Below are 17,072 nucleotides of genomic sequence, written 5' to 3'. Positions count from 1 at the left end.
AACTCAGCACCGCCTTCCTAACCTGCAATCATCTTCCTGACCTCTCCGCCCCCACCCCACTCCCGCCTATCACCCTCACCTTGCCCTCCCTCCACCTATCGCATTTCCAAAGCCCCTCCCCCAAGTCCCTCCTCCCTACCTTTTATCTTAGCCTGCTGGACACACTTTCCTCATTCCTGAGGAAGGGCTTATGCCCGAAACGTCAATTCTCCTGTTCCTTGGATGCTGCCTGACCTGCTGCGCTTTTCCAGCAACACATTTTCAGCTCTGATCTCCAGCATCTGCAGCCCTCACTTTCTCCACTTTCATCCTTCTAAACTCTAGCAAATATGGGCCCAATCTAATTGACCTGTCCTTGGAGGACAGTCACTACCTGAATACCAAGTACATTCTTTTTTGATTTGGAAGATCAAAATCGCATGCAGTACTCCAATCATGGTTTCATATTGAATAAGTATAGTATTCGACTTGTGAACTCCAATCATCTTGCATTGAAGACCATTATTCCATTCACTTTCCAAATTGCTTGCTACACCTGCCTCTCTGATTTCATTGACTAATGTGCAAGAACACCCAGATCCCTTTGGACATTTACTTTTCCCAATTTAAATAATATATACTGCTTTTCCATTTTTAAACCAAAGATGTATAAGTTCACATTTAGCCACACTGTATTGCCTCTGCTATGTGCTTGCCACTCAACTCAACGACATCATCTGAAGTCTCCTTGGTGTCTCCCCACAATTCCCAATCCTGTATTTTGTTCTCTCATCCAGATAATTTATATGTAGTGTAATCAGGGCCCATGCCTTGATTCTTGCAGTAATCCATTAGTTATTTTCTGTTATTAAGAAAAAGAGCTATTTCATCCCACTGTCTGTTTCCAATTCTTGATCTTTGCTAATATATTATTCACTATCCCAATGCTTTCGGATTGCCCACTAACCTCTTATGAGGGACCTCATCAAAAGCCTTCTTAAAACTCCAAATACACCACATCCATTGGATCTCCCTTCTCTATTCTACCAGTTTTATCCTCATGGTTGATCTTGCATAAACCTAGACCAGGCTTGCTGCTTTTTTTGACAATTTTATTTGAATCTAATGCTATTCCTAATTTATTTTGAAACCATAGTTGAGTTACCTTTCCTCTTATTTTTGTGCCAGATAGAAATGAATAATTGTTGTCATTCATACACACATTCTTAAGTATGATCCATTGCCTACCCACTATCAACACCTTAGTAGTTCCCAAAGCTACCATTGCCAATCTGTGCCTCATACCCTCAAAGTTTACTTGAAGTAAGTAAGCACAAAATTAGTGAGCACTAAGAAAACATGATAACAGCCCTGAGATGAACTCTGTCCCTGTACATAAAGTGACCTGGTCGCAGTAATTGCTATGTGGGGTTTCACTGAACTCCAAAGTGCAGTAGTGAAGTGCTGAACTGTATTATAAGTCATTTCAAAACATAGCATGATGATGTGGTGAGGCTGATGCTTTGCCAATGGCAATTTTCATTGATAGAGGGCAGGCAATTACTTCTCCAGATGCATGGTGTGAGTTATTGGGGAATGTTAACAAACATGGAGTCCCAGAGAAGATGCTGGAGAACTGCAAGGGCCAGGTTATTGTTCTGACTTTCAAGTCAGGAATTGGTGCCATCTAGTTTCTCACTGGCACCTGAGAGAGTAATAACCTGCATATAAATGAGGTGAGATTGAGTAATAAAAGGATCATAGCATATGCAATTCAGAGTTATGCTTGCAGACAGCATAGAGGTGCTCCACAAAGCAATGACCCAAACAGTTCAGTGCAGAGGAAGCCATATTGTAAACAGCAAATACAGTAGATTAATTTGAAAGATTACTGCTTTATTACATTAATTACTGCTTCATCTGAAAGAACATTTTGGAACCTTGGTTAATGAGGAAACGGAGTTAAAGGGGCAGGTGATACTTATGTGTTTGTATGGAAAAGCCCATTTCCCTCAATGATACCACCATTAATAACTCAATCATTCTCAACACCCCATCCTTTTCCAATGGCACCTGTCATTACAAATGCAGAAGATGTAAGCTCATAAGAAATAGGAACAACAGTAGGCTGTTCGATCCCTTGAACCCCCTCCAACATTCAATAGCATCGTGGCTGATCTGACATTCCACATGTCCACTTTCCTGCCCTTTCCCCATAACCCTTGATTCCCCTACCGATCAAAAGTCTATCTCCGTCTTAAATAAACACAAGATCTCTGCTCCCAACAGCTCTCTGTGGCTAGAAATTACAAAGATTCCCAGCAATCTAATGGAGTTTAATATAGATAAGTGTGAGGTCTTACATTTTGGGAAGTCAAATCAAGGTAGAAGTTTCATGGTGAATGGTAGGGCCTTAGGGAGCGTAATGGAACAGAGGGACCTTGGAGTTCAGGTGCACGGTCCTCTGAAAGTGGAGTCACAGCTAGACTGGCCAGTGAAAAAGGTTTTTGGCACACTGGACTTCATTAGTCGGGGCATTGAGCATCGAAGTTGGGAATTAAGTTGCAGTTGTACAGGATGTTGGTGAGGCCACACGTGGAGTTTTGTGTTCAGTTTTGATCTCCTTGCTGTAGGATGGATGTTATTTAACTGGAAAGAGTGCAGAAGTAATTTACAAGGATATTGCCAGGACACAAGGATCTGAGTTAAGGGAGAGGTTGGACAAGCTAGGACTTTTTTCCTTTAGAGCATAGGAGACTGAGGAGGGATTTTTTAGAAATATTGAAGATCATGAGAGACATGGATAGGATGAATGCATTCAGTCTTTTTCTCAGTGTGGGGGAATCGAGGACTAGAGGACCTCAGTTTAAGGTTAGAGGGGAAAGAATTAAAGGGGACCTGGGGCAACTTTTTAAATAGGGTGGTACGCATATGGAATGAACTGCCACGGACGTGGATGAGATGGGTACATAACACCATTTAAACGGCATTTAGACAAATGCGTGGATAGGAAAGGTTTAGAGGGATATGGGCCAAGTGCAGGGAAATGGAGTTAGCGTGGATGGACATTTTGATCAGCATGAACCAATTTGGGCTGAAGGGCCTGTCTCCATGCTGCAGGACTCTGACTCTATTTTGTCCATTCTCAAATCATTCCTCATCTGACAGTATTGCAAGCAAATGTGCTCCCATGCATCTGCCAGTAGGAGGTAGAGTGACAAACAGCCAAATAGGCAGCTTTTATATTTGTTAATTCTAAAGGCATTTGTCTGATAGCATGTTTAAGATGAAGGCTTTCCTGTGTGAAGAATCATAGGCATGAATCTACATTCTACTCCAAGTCTATTCTTTCAATATATGACTTTACTGGATCAATCTGACATTTTGGTATTACTGTTTACAAGAAAAGACAAAAAGGAATCTGCTGGTTTCTCCAGTTTTAAACAGCAACTAATGCAGGTGGTAGTACCTTCCAACTACTTGTTGTTTATTCATATCAGCCTCAGTACATCTTGCAGTAAGAAATAGAGTGCATTGTTTTTCAAAATGGCATAATTCATTGAACTGGCAATTTAATGCTTTAGCACTAAATTCTTAGTTTGTTATTCTAATTACCTTGCTTACTCCAAATTATATGTAACTTATTTTTTACTACAGTGCAATGACATGGAATTATCATAATAATACTGTCAATGATACCTAATCTGCCAAAGTCAGATGCAAAGTTGAGTGAAACTCCACATAAGAATACAACATTTAATGATAAGAACTGTACAGGAGTTCTCTTTTTAATAAAGGTGTTAATAGGTTAACACAATTTTCCAAATGCACTTGTATGAGAACCTGGGAAAACCTGTACCAGTCAAAATTAATGTTCCCAGATATAGAGTCACAGAGATGTACAGCATGGAAACAGACCCTTCGGTCCAACCCGTCCATGCCGACCAGATATCCCAACCCAATCTAGTCCCACCTGCCAGCACCCAGCCCATATACCTCCAAACCCTTCCTATCATATAACCATCCAAATGCCTCTTAAATGTTGCAATTGTACCAGCCTCCACCGCATCCTCTGGCAGCTCATTCCATACACGTACCACCCTCTGCGTGAAAATATTGCCCCTTAGGTCTCTTTTATATCTTTCCCCTCTCACCCTAAACCTATGCCCTCTCGTTCTGGACTACCCGACCCCAGGAAAAGGACTTTGTCTATTTATCCTATGCATGCCCCTCATAATTTTGTAAACCTCTATAAGGTCACCCCTCAGCCTTCGACGCTCCAGGAAAAACAGCCCAAGCCTGTTCAGCCTCTTCCTGTAGCTCAGATCCTCCAACCCTTTCAACATCCTTGTAAATCTTTTCTGAACCCTTTCAAATTTTACAACATCTTTCCGATAGGAGGGAGACCAGAATTGCACGCAATATTCCAACAGTGGCCTAACCAATGCCCTATACAGCCGCAACACGACCTCCCAACTCCTGTACTCAATACTCTGACTAATAAAGGAAAGCATACCAAACGCCTTCTTCACTATCCTATCTACCTGCAACTCCACTTTCAAGGAGCTATGAACCTGCACTCCAAGGTCTCTTTGTTCAGCAACACTCCCTAGGACCTTACCATTAAGTGTATAAGTCCTGCTAAGATTTGCTTTCCCAAAATGCAGCACCTCGCATTTATCTGAATTAAACTCCATCTGCCACTTCTCAGCCCATTGGCCCATCTGGTCAAGATCCTGTTGTAATCTGAGATAACCCTCTTCGCTGTCCGCTACACCTCCAATTTTGGTGTCATCTGCAAACTTACTAACTGTACCTCTTATGCTCGCATCCAAATCATTTATGTAAATGACAAAAAGTAGAGGGCCCAGCACCGATCCTTGTGGCACTCCACTGGTCACAGGCCTCCAGTCTGAAAAACAACCCTCCACCACCACCCTCTGTCTTCTCCCTTTGAGCCAGTTCTGTATCCAAATGGCTAGTTCTCCCTATATTCCATGAGATCTAACCTTGCTAATCAGTCTTCCATGGGGAACCTTGTCGCACGCCTTACTGAAGTCCAAAAAGATCACATTTACTGCACTGCCCTCATCAATCCTCTTTGTTTCTTCTTCAAAACTCTCAATCAGGTTTGTGAGATATGATTTCCCACGCACAAAGCCATGTTGACTATCCCGAATCAGTCCTTGACTTTCCAAATACATCTTATGTTTCTTTGTCAAAGTACTTCTCAGTTTCTTGAAGGTATCCCCAAGTATAACAGCATTAATGCCAGACCTAATAACCATAGTTATAAACTTGATTGACATAAAAAAGTTTTAATGAATACTTATCATTCTACTTCTTTCCTTTTTTGACATGTTTTAGAAAATGTTTTAAGCAATTCAGTTTTCTCAAATAAAATTATTATTGTTAAAATGTAAAATGCCGTAAAGGTAAGAAACTTGATTACCTGCAAGATAAAGATTTGTAAGCTCCAGATCACTGAGTGGAGGTATTTGAGTCAACTTGGCATTATTGCAATTTATTGTGATATCTGTGGTCTCACAGCCAACTGGAAGAGAAAATCTATGGGGTTCTTCACCAGATTGAACTAATATTGATTCAAATATGGAAGGAAATAATGACAACTCAAAAACATCTGCAGAGCCATTTTCTTCGTCTTCCGCAATCTCCTTCTCTTCTGCCTCCTCTTGCGTTTCCTCCTGTTTCTCATTTTGCATCTCTGCTTCATCCACTTCCTCTTCCGCCACCTCCTCCATCATTTTCTCCTTCTCCATCACCTCCTCTCCCTTGTGTACCTCCAATTGCTCCTCCATCTCTTTTTTCTCCTTCTCACCCTTCTCCTCCTCCTTCTCTTGTCCCTTCACTTGCTGCTCCTCTTGTTCCTTCACTTGCTGCTCTTCTTGCTCCTCTTGTTCCTTCACTTGCTGCTCCTCTTGTTCCTTCACTTGCTGCTCTTCTTGCTCCTCTTGTTCCTTCACTTGCTGCTCCTCTTGATCCTTCACTTGCTGCTCCTCTTGTTCCTTCACTTGCTGCTCCTCTTGTTCCTCTTGTTCCTTCACTTGCTGCTCCCCTTGTTCCTCTTGTCCTTCACTTGCTGCTCCCCTTGTTCCTCTTGTTCCTTCACTTGCTGCTCCTCTTGCTTCTCTTGTTCCTTCACTTGCTGCTCCTCTTGCTCCTCTTGTTCCTTCACTTGCTGCTCCTCTTGTTCCTTCACTTGCTGCTCCTCTTCCTCATCATAAAGATCAGTATATTCAACATACTCAACATACCCATCATAATTGCTATCCTGCTCTTCTTTCTCTTGAATAGTTTTTGAGTGATTTGTCATTTCATTTTCGAGTTGCTGATTTTCTCCATTTTCTTTACTCCCCTGAACTTCTTCATATAAATGTTCCTGGTCCTCTGCCTGCAGCTTTTGAAGATCTTCCTCTTCTATAGTTTTTCCCCGATGATAGGATCTCCCTAGTTCCATTTGTTCTTCTTCATCATGATGCTTTTTCTCTTCAAGCTTTCTTTTCTTTTCCTCATCTTTTCTGCGGAGCTCTTCTTCCAATTTGTTGTTATCTCTCCTTAGTTCTTCTTGTATTATTTGTGTATCTTGATTACCTGGGATCACTGGATGATAGGTTTCACTAGGATCGTTTAGCTCTGTAGAATCAGCATAAAATTTAAGACTGTTAACTGAACATTTAATAATCAAATATGGAGATCAAAATCAATGATGAAATAGGAAAGGGGGCATGGTGGTCTAGTCATAATTCATAAAATTCCAGCAATTAATAAATGAAAATGAATAAACCAAAATGAATAACAAAGGAAACTTTGTGAAACTGTTTCAGTAGATTCATGCTTGAAGTTTTTTTGGGGTTTAATAATAAAATGAATAACTAATGTGCACCATTTTCAATACTTAACTGTATTATTCGTCTTATATCGATTTCTATCTATAATAAAATAATAGCCAGTGTATTGAACAGGAAGTCAAATTATAACCTAATTAAAAGAATAAAGATGAGGAATATAATGTCAACATTGAATCTAAATTGCAGTATTACTACTCAGCATATATTTTTATTTCAGATGGTCATGTTAATAAGTATTGTGCAATACTTATTAATACAATCTCACTGATTGTTGTCTTTAAGTAGCTGGTATAATGTTCTCGTTATAGAAAAATGTAGTCCACAGTAGGCTTAACACAGAAATCATGTTGCAACTTAAAGTGAAATAGCTACAAAGCTATTAAGAGCATGTATGGTGTTTAGTGTTGCATTTTTTTAAATAACAATAACATTATATTTGGCAAATATTGAATTTAGCTGCAGAAGGTTCTGTAGTTGACAGTGAGAGCCTTTTTCCCCAGATGGTGATGGCTAGCACGAGGGCACATAGCTTTAAATTGAGGAGTGATAGATACAGGACAGATATCCGAGGCAGTTTCTTTACTCAGTAGTAGGGGTGTGCAACGCACAGCCTACAACAGTAGTAATCTCGCCAACTTTAAGGGCATTTAAATGATCATTAGATAAACATATGGATGAAAATGGAATAGTGTAGGATAGCTAGGCTTCAGATTGGTTCCACAGGTCGGTGCAACATCAAAGGCCTGTACTGCGCTGTAATGTTCTATGTTCTAAGGTTCAGTTGCAGATACTCAATTGAGCTTTAGAGATACAAATATGGTTCTTTATATTTTGCAGTATGCATTTAATTCATTGTTTCATGTGTTAATTTTTAATAAGGTCATAAGAAGCAGAAACAGGAATAGGCCATCTGGTCCTTTGAGTCCTCTCTGCCATTCAATAAGATCAGGATGATCTTTTCGTGGCCTTAGCTCCACTTAGCCACCATAACCCTTAATTCCTTTACTGTTCAAAAAAAATTATCTATTTTAGCTTTAAAAACATTCAATGAGGAAGTCTCTACTACTTCACCGGGCAAGAAATTCCACAGATTCACAACCCTTTGGGTGAAGAAGTTTCTCCTGAATTCAGTTCTAAATCTGTTCCCCCTAAATTTTAGGTAATGCCCTCTTGTTCTAGTTTCACCTGCCAGTGGAAACAACCTCTCTGTTTCTATCTTATCTATTCCTTCATAATTGTATGTGTTTCTATAAGTTCCCCCCTCATTCTTCTAAATTCCAATGAATATAACCCCAGTCTACTCAGTCTGTCCTCATAAGCCAACTCTCTCAACTCCAAAATCAACCAGGTGAATCTCCTCTGCACCCCCTTCAGTGCCAGTTATCCTTTCTCAAGTAAGGAGACCGAAACTGCATGCAGTACTCCAGGTTTGGCCTCATCAGCACCCTATACAGCTGCAATATAACCTCCCTGCTTTTAAACTCAATCCTTGTAGCAATGAAGGACAAAATTCCATTTGCCTTCTTAATTACCTGTTATACTAGCAGACCAACCTTCTGTGATTCAAGCACAAGGACAACCAGAGTCCTCTGCAACGAAGTATGCTGCAACTTTTTACCATTCAAATAATAGTCCTTTTTGCTAACATATTTTCTGAACAAATATTTAAATTGTCCTCAATTATTGTTCAATAATCTTTGAAATAGCCATATTAAATAGTTCTTTAATATTATGTTTAAATGGTAAGTTTTTATCTCCAAGCATTTTGTTTGTAAGTATATTGTTTCAATGGTAAGTACCTTTACTCAAAGCATTTTGTGTGTGTGAGCGCATACCTAAAACTACTCTGTGTTAATAAACAATTTAATAGCTATTTTTGATTTTGACCTTTTAAATAACTGAATAAAATCAGCTGAATAAAAGAATGAGAAAATACCAATTGAAGTGCAAATTGGACAGCATTCTCCTGTTGGTATTGTGGTCCTTGCACATTTTAGGATCGGGCAGTTCATTTCATCACAGATCACTTTTCCATTTGAACACAGACAGGTCAGACAAGGTTTTGGAGACCAGACTGCCTTGTCATACATGATCATTCCATTTGTTTTGCAGCGTCCTTGTCTACCTAATGACATCAATTTTAAAATGAGTGTAATTAGTATCCGTCTATTGACATCCTAAACATCTTGAGTAGATTCAAGTTAAACAATGAGTAAAAGTAGTGCATTATTCAAAACTAAAATGCCTCATAATTCTTAAACACTTAAGCATAGCAACACTTAATAACTCAGTGATCCCTGGAATTGACAATTATCCCAGTTAATACATATATTGGCAAAAATATAATGTAACCTGCATTGAGAATGTCTTAAAATGGTAGTTTTGGTTTTAGTAGTATACTATAACAATCTGAATGAGGTTAAATGGAATGATAATTTGTGTCTCAATAACCTTCTGTTGCTTTTTATTGATGTGGAGGCGCCAGTGTTGGACTGGGGTGGACAAAATCAGATGTCACACGACACCAGGTTATAGTCCAACAGGTTTATTTGAAATCACAAGCTTTCGGAGTGCTACACCTTCATCAGGTGAAACCCGACAAAGGAGTAGCGCTTCAAAAGCTTGTGATTTCAAAAAACCTGTTGGACTATAACCTGGTGTTCTGTGACTTCAGACTTTGCTTTTTATTAGAAAATATGCAAAATGATCAGCAACTGATTTTAAAAAAGGTTAATGTTGGGAGTTTGACCTTTCATCAGAACATAGTTCTGAGGTTTTATTTCAAAAACAGTCTCTCCTAAAGCTACTCAAATGCTTACATCAAACAGACTAGTGATTATTTCTAATCTTCAAAAGTAAGGTCTTTAGTTTGTGTTTATGTCTCCAGTCTTTTGTTTCTCTTTTTCTTAAAAATAACTTGTTAGGTATGAAAATATCATACAATAGGGTAGGGCATTGATTCCCCTCAAGCTCATGCTAGTCTGTGCCAAGTCTTAATTGCTCTTTAGATCCAGCTCCTTCGCTCTCAAATCCTCAACATGTCAAAAACCTATATACACTTAAAATGCTTTCTGTGATCTTGCCTCCACAACTGCTTTGGAGAGAGAATTCCAGGCATTCACCACCATATAGGAGAAGAAATTCCTTCACATCTCAGTGTTAAGTGAATGTCTTCTTATTCTGTAACTATGAACCTTAGTCTGAGATTCCTGCACTAGTGAAAACATCTACCTGTCAAGCCCTCTCAGGACTTTGGAGGAAGTGAGGACTGCAGATGCTGATGCCTGAAATGTCGAATCTCCTGCTGCCTGACCTGCTGTGCTTTTTCAACACCACACTTACTCCTTTCAGGACCATGCATGTTCAGTAAGATCATCCCTTATTCTTCTCAACTCCATTAAATAAAGGCCAAAATTGATTAGCCATTCTTGTTAAGTTAACCCTTTCATCCCAGGAATGAGCTATCTAAACTCTTCTAATGCCAATACATCCTTTCTTAAATACATTGATCAAAATTCCAGGATCTGATAATATTTAATCAGGCAGGTTTAATAAATAATCTAAGAGTAAAAGATTTCCTAGAAAATAGTAATCAAAACATGATAGAATTTAGCATTGAGCTTGAAAGTGAGTGCATCGAAAAAAGTCTGCTAAACTTAACTGAGGATAATGACAAAGGAATGAAGGCAGAGTTGCCTGGAGTGGAATGGAAACAGAATTTAGGAAAAAAAGCGGTTGATGAATAATGGCATACATTTAAGAAAATAGTTCATGACCCACAACAAAGATATATCGTAGTGAGGAATGAGGATTCTATCAAGGGTGTAAACCAATCATGGTTAACCAAGGAAATTAAGAATGGTATCAATTAAAAAGTAAAAGCATACAATTTGGCAACAATTCATGGTAAAGCAGAGGATTAGGAAAGTTTTAAAAACCAATAAAGATTACCAAGAAAGTAATGAAGAGCAAGAAAATAAACTAATAAGTAACATAAAAATGGACAGGAAATGCTTAGAGTTGTAGAGTACGGAAACGAGACCCTTCAGTCCAACTTCTACTCATGCCAACCAGATATCCTAAACTGATTTAGTCCCATTTGCCAGCATTTGGCCCATATCCCTCTGAACCCTTCCTATTCATACACCAATCCACGTGCTTGTACCTGCCTCCATCACTTTGTCTGGTAGCTCATTCCATACATGGCACCCTCTGCATGAAAAGCTGCCCTTAGGTCCTTTTTAAATCTTTTCCCTCTCACCTTAAATCTGTGCCCTCTAGTTTTGGACTCCCCTAACCTGGGAAAAAGATATTGGCTATTCACCCTGTTCATGCTCCTCATGATTTTATAAATCTCCATAAGTTTACCCCTCAGCCTCCTATGCTTCAGAGAAAATAACTCCAGCCTACTCAATCTCTCCCTGTAACCCAAGCCCTCCAATCCTGGCAAGATCCTTGTAAATCTTTTCTGAACCATTTCAAGTTTAACAACATCTTTCCTATAGCAAGGAAACTTGAACTGAACACAGTATTCTAATATTAGCCTCACCGATGTCCTGTACAGCCACAATATGAAGTCATAACTCCAATACTCAAAGCCACCCAATGCTTGGAGGAAGAACGCCTCATCTTCTGCCTTGGGACCCTCCAACCACACAGGATTAATGTCGATCTCAGCAGTTTCCTCATCTCCCATCAACACACCTTATCCCAGATCCAACCCTCCAACTTGGCACCACCCTCTTGAACTGTCCTACCTCTCCACCTTTCTTCCCACCTATCCGCTCCACCCTCTGCTCTACCCTATCACTGTCACCCCCTCACCTTCATCTACGTATGGCCTTCCAAGCTACCTTCTCCCCAGCACCACCCTCCTCCTATTTATCTCTCAGCCCCCTTAGGCTCCTCCCTCCTTCCTGATGAAGAGCCTATGCCTGAAACATCGACTGTCCTGCTCTTTGGATGCTGCCTGACCTGCTGTGCTTCTTCAGCGCCACACTTTTTGACTCCTGTACTCAGTGCACTGACCAATGAAAGCAAGCATACCAAATGCCATCCTCACTATCCTGACTACCTGTAACTCTACCTTCAAGGAATTATTTCACTTGCATCCCTAGGTCGCTTCATTTAGCAACACACCCCAGGGCCTGACCATTAATTGTATAAGTCCTGCCCTGGGTTGCCTTACAAAAATGCAATAACCTCAAATTTATCAAAATTAAACTCCATCTGCCACTCCCTGACCCAAGGCGCTATCTGATTAAGGCCCCATTGTACTCTGAGATAACCTGGCAAAAGTGAGGACTGCAGATGCTGGAAACCAGAGTTTAGATTAGAGTGGTGCTGGAAAAGCACAGCAGGTCAGGCAGCATCTGAGGAGCAGGAAAATCGATGTTTCAGGCAAAAGCCCTTCATCAAAAATGGAGGCAGAGAGCCTCCAGGGTGGAAAGATAAGTGTGGGTGGAGAGATAAGTGTGGGAGGGCTGGGGAGAGGGTGAGGGGATGGTTGCTGGGGAGAAGGGACAGGGGACATTGATATCATTCCAAAAATACTAAATCAAGGGGCAAAAGGAAGAGAGGAAATGCATTTTAAAAATTGCAAAAGATAAAGAACTAGGGCAAGTAATGAGACCAAAGGACAAAAGTCCTCCAAATGTGATTGGTTGCATCCTCAGATTTTTAAGGAAGTAGCTATGGAGATAGTAGATGCACTGCCTCATAATCTTCCAAGAATGTAAGATTCTGAAAAAGTCCCAGAGGATTGATAAACTGACAATGTTACACCCTTATTCAAAAAGGGAGACAAATGAACTGGTAATTATAAGCCACTTACTGCCATTGTGAAAATATTAGAATCTACTAAAAAGGTTAAAAAAATCTGATTCACTACTGTCCCTCAGGGAAGGAGATCTGTTGTACATTTGACTCCAGACCCACAGCAATGTGGTTGTCTCTTGGGTATCCTTGGGCAATTTAAGAATGAATATTAAATGTTGGCCTTGCCAGTGATGCCCATATCCTATGAATGAATAAAAAAAATTAAAAATAATATAATCAAGTAGAATCAGCATGGTTTCACAAAGGGAAAGAGTGTTCGATAAGGTATCATATATTCGGTGACTTCATGAGATAACAGCCCATGGGTGTTGGAGGTAGTATATGAAGTTGGATAGAAAATTTACTAACTAATAGGAGACAAAGAGTTTGGTGCATTTTCGAGGTGGTAACTTCTAACTAGAAGTGTGCTACAGGGATCATTGCTGGGAACACAATTATTTACAATATATATTACTTGGATGAAGAAAGTGAATGTACTATAGCCAGGTTTGAGGATGGCACAAAAATAGGTAGGAAAGCAATTGGTGAGGATGATACGCAGTGTGCAGAGAGATAAGTAAGAGGGCAAAAACTTAGCAGATGGAATATAATGTGGGGAAATGTGAGGTTATATATTTTGGCAGGAAGAATAGAAGAGCTGAATGTTAATTAAATGGAGAAATTTAAATGGTTCACGGTATTGATACCTTTGAGGAAAGGGGATTCCAAGGAGATGGTGTGGGAGAGCAGAACAGAAACACTGGAGTCTTAGGAAATTTGATAATTAAGGAGATAGATGAGCTTTGCTTTCTTTCCTTTTGTTGTAATCATGACCAAGAGATAGAAGGTTCTGCTGCTTATTTAAACAACATCTTAATATAACAGAAGGAAAGTTTAAAAAGGGAAGGGTGACTAAGTACCCAGTCTTGAGATTACCATCGAAGCTGTATACAATTGGCAGAAGGATTGGGAAGGTGCATGCTTCGTTGAAAAACTGATATGGGAACATTAGTATAATTGCCTGACAGGAAGGAGCTGTACCACTAGGATAGAATGCATCTAAACTCGTGTAGGGCTAGTGAACAGAATGAATAATGCAATTGATAGAAATTTAAATTAGTAAATTGCAGGTGCTTGTTTCATGTTGTAAATATCAAAGAATATTGACCTCTAGTACAATAATCTTGCAAATTTAACATTTTCAGCATGATGTTCAAATTCCTCTTTGGCCTTGTTGCTGCTTTTGTCATTTGTCTCCTTCAATGCTATGATCCTTCAAAAACTCTAGCCTTTCGAACATCCTTGACCTTTTTTTGCCTCACCACTAATGCCTTTGTTTTCACTTATCTAAGCCTGATGCTCAAATTTCCTTCCCAATTCCATCTAATTTCTCCCTCCCTCTCACTGTCCTTTTAAAATGTTTCTTAGAAGTTACCACTTTGACTAAATCCTTGGCCACCTGTTCTGATTTTTTTGCAGCATAATGTCAGGTGTTACCTGGTAATGCTCCTGTGAAGTGCTTTGGTACATTTTATTATGTTGCATATATTATATAAGTACTTTTTTTTTACATACGTGTTTCAATATGTTTCCCTGTGGATTACCAAGGTATTGGAGATAGGGACATATGAAATAGTGAGCCAGTTATTTTATGAATGGAATACTTCTTGGGATTATTGTAGTTATTTGTTATAAAAGCTTTTAGTTCACAATTTACAAGATTGATCAATGCAGTAATATTGAAAATGTGTTGCTGGAAAAGCGCAGCAGGTCAGGCAGCATCCAGGGAACAGGAGAATCGACGTTTCGGGCATAAGCCCTTCTTCAGGAATGAGGAAAGTTTGTCCAGCAGGCTAAGATAAAAGGTAGGGAGGAGGGACCCCAAGTCAGTGGGCGGCATGGTGGCACAGTGGTTAGCACTGCTGCCTCACAGCGCCAGAGACCCGGGTTCAATTCCTGCCTCAGGCGACTGACTGTGTGGAGTTTGCACGTTCTCCCCGTGTCTGCGTGGGTTTCGTACGGGTTCTCCGGTTTCCTCCCACAGTCCAAAGATGTGCAGGTCAGGTGAATTGGCCATGCTAAATTGCCCGTAGTGTTAGGTAAGGGGTAAATGTAGGAGCATGGGTGGGTGGTGGGTTGCGCTTCGGCGGGTCGGTGTGGACTTGTTGGGCCGAAGGGCCTGTTTCCACACTGTAATGTAATCTAATCTAATCTTAGCCTGCTGGACAAACTTTCCTCATTCCTGAAGAAGGGCTTATGCCCGAAACGTCGATTCTCCTGTTCCCTGGATGCTGCCTGACCTGCTGCGCTTTTCCAGCAACACATTTTCAGCTCTGATCTCCAGCATCTGCAGACCTCACTTTCTCCTCAATGCAGTAATATTGTCAAGTGCTTACATCTACCTTATGAAATTATATTTTGACTTGAAAGGTAAAATGACAGTAACTTGCAAATTGTCATAAAATGCACTGTCAAAATTTTAGATGTTGCCAAGTTCTATCATGTCTTTAAGACTCGCTTCTCTTCAATAAATTCAAAATCTACCATTGCTGTAGATTTCCAGCGCCTTCAGTACAAATCCTAATTTTCAAGATTTAATACTGCTAGTAGATTTTGGTCATTAAAAGATTGGTCAGGTGTTTTTGGTTGGTGTGGAGTTACCAGTTATCAGTTTATGGGCTTGCCTGTTGTTCACTGTAGAACACAGGTGGAAGTTCATGCTCAGAATGAAGAGGCCAAGTTTGTGAGAAATTAAGAGCAGATGCAAGATCTCCAGTATAATCTTCACAGTAAAATCAGCTCTGAAAAAAGTAAACGTAAACAGGTATTTGGGAGCAGAAGTTTACTTTGGACAGGTTTTGGGAGAATGAAGTGTTTACTTAGGGGACAGTGCAATGTATCATCATAAAAGGAGATCTTAAGCTATGCTAAAAGTCAAGAGTTTCTATTAAAGTGTAATTTGCCGACAGTAGTATTTAATCAATGTTGCTTTTAGTTTGTGACAATAAAGGTGTTAAAACCTGAAATCTTGTCATGCAGTCCTTTCCATCAATTATTAGAAATTCCAATCCCTTTGTAAAAGTTCTTTGTGGATATCATAAGAATTTATTTTTTTATGTGTAACTTGTTTTTTTTTAAAATGACATAGTTCATTAACACTTTGGGGATAGGGGTTGTATGTTTTTCCATTGTGTGGTTTCTAACTTTCATTCTTATGATAGCAGAAATGAAGGATTATACAAAGTCATGATGCTGACTGACTGCATGTCATTGGAGCGATAGTGTGTGGTGAATAGATCAGCTTATACTGTTGAAAAGGGAAACAAATCCATTTACAGTTCTCATTTACTGTACAGTATTACTGCTCTCCCGGTGGAGTTATGGTGACCTGATCAGGAAATAGTTGCTGGAGAGACTGCCATCTGTTTCTGCAAGATTTTATTTTCAACCCAAATAGTCACTAAAGGTTTTATAACAATAAAGTGTGGTTGTAGTTTACCAACAGCAATCTGACATAGCATATATATAAAAATGTCAAATATATGTCTACATAAAAACATGAGATCAATATTAATCTGCTGCAGTTGGGTAAATTTACAGCTTTAGTGACCTATCCTTTTCAATAGCTCATAATATATTTTTGAATATTTTCATCAGAGGCAGAATTACAGTTTTTCCATGTGATATATTCAGATTTTCTGAATGGTGTATGTTTATAGTTTGTATTTATTATTTGTCTTTACATGTGTAAACCACTGCCATTGGAATAATTCTGATGGGATAGTCTCAGTTTACAATATTTCCAAAACAAAACAATCAAATGGTTAATGTCAACAATTTATGCTTCTTGAAATCGTGGATGCGTTGGTGATTATTTTCCAGAGTTCGATAGATTCGGGATCAGTTCCTGCGGATTGGAGGGTGGCTAATGTTGTACCACTTTTTAAGAAAGGTGGGAGAGAGTAAACAGAAAATTATAGACCAGTTAGTCTGACCTCAGTGGTGGGAAAGATGCTGGAGTCTCTTATAAAGGATGAAATTATGACACATCTGGATAGTAGTAACAGGATAGGTCAGAGTCAGCATGGATTTATGAAGGGGAAATCATGCTTGACTAATCTTCTGGAATCTTTTGAGGATGTAACTCTGAAGATGGACGAGGGAGATCCAGTAGTCATAGTGTACCTGGACTTTCAGAAAGCTTTTGATAAAGTCCCACATAGGAGGTTAGTGAACAAAATTAGGGCACATGGTATTGGGAGCAAAGTACTAACTTGGATTGAAAGTTGGTTGGCTGACAGGAAACAAAAAGTAGTGATAAACGGCTCCATTTCGGAATGGCAGGCAGTGACCAGTGGGGTACCACAGGGATCAGTGCTGGGACCGCAGCTTTTTACAATATATATT

At 39.6% G+C, this 17,072-nt stretch overlaps 1 protein-coding gene and 1 long non-coding RNA gene across 2 annotated transcripts in view; one reads left to right on the top strand and one right to left on the bottom strand.

The window, feature by feature from the left end:
- The window catches only part of LOC122558930, a 269,987-nt gene that overhangs the window by 220,079 nt on the left and 32,836 nt on the right, over nucleotides 1–17,072 (top strand). The gene's annotated exons all lie outside the window — the stretch shown is intronic.
- Nucleotides 1–17,072, bottom strand: part of ecm2 (extracellular matrix protein 2, female organ and adipocyte specific) — a 63,936-nt gene that overhangs the window by 31,697 nt on the left and 15,167 nt on the right. Inside the window, exons 5-7 of the mRNA XM_043707886.1 lie at nucleotides 8,785–8,973; nucleotides 6,119–6,633; nucleotides 5,432–5,972 (exon numbers count right to left, since the gene is read on the bottom strand). Of these exons, the coding sequence (XP_043563821.1) occupies nucleotides 5,432–5,972; nucleotides 6,119–6,633; nucleotides 8,785–8,973 (1,245 nt within the window). The remainder of the gene's footprint in view (nucleotides 1–5,431; nucleotides 5,973–6,118; nucleotides 6,634–8,784; nucleotides 8,974–17,072) is intronic.

This window comes from Chiloscyllium plagiosum, chromosome 18, assembly GCF_004010195.1.
Source record: "Chiloscyllium plagiosum isolate BGI_BamShark_2017 chromosome 18, ASM401019v2, whole genome shotgun sequence".
Taxonomy (NCBI): Eukaryota; Metazoa; Chordata; class Chondrichthyes; order Orectolobiformes; family Hemiscylliidae; genus Chiloscyllium; species Chiloscyllium plagiosum.
The sequence above is the reverse complement of the archived record's forward strand: the minus strand, read 5'-3'. Positions and strand labels throughout refer to the sequence as shown.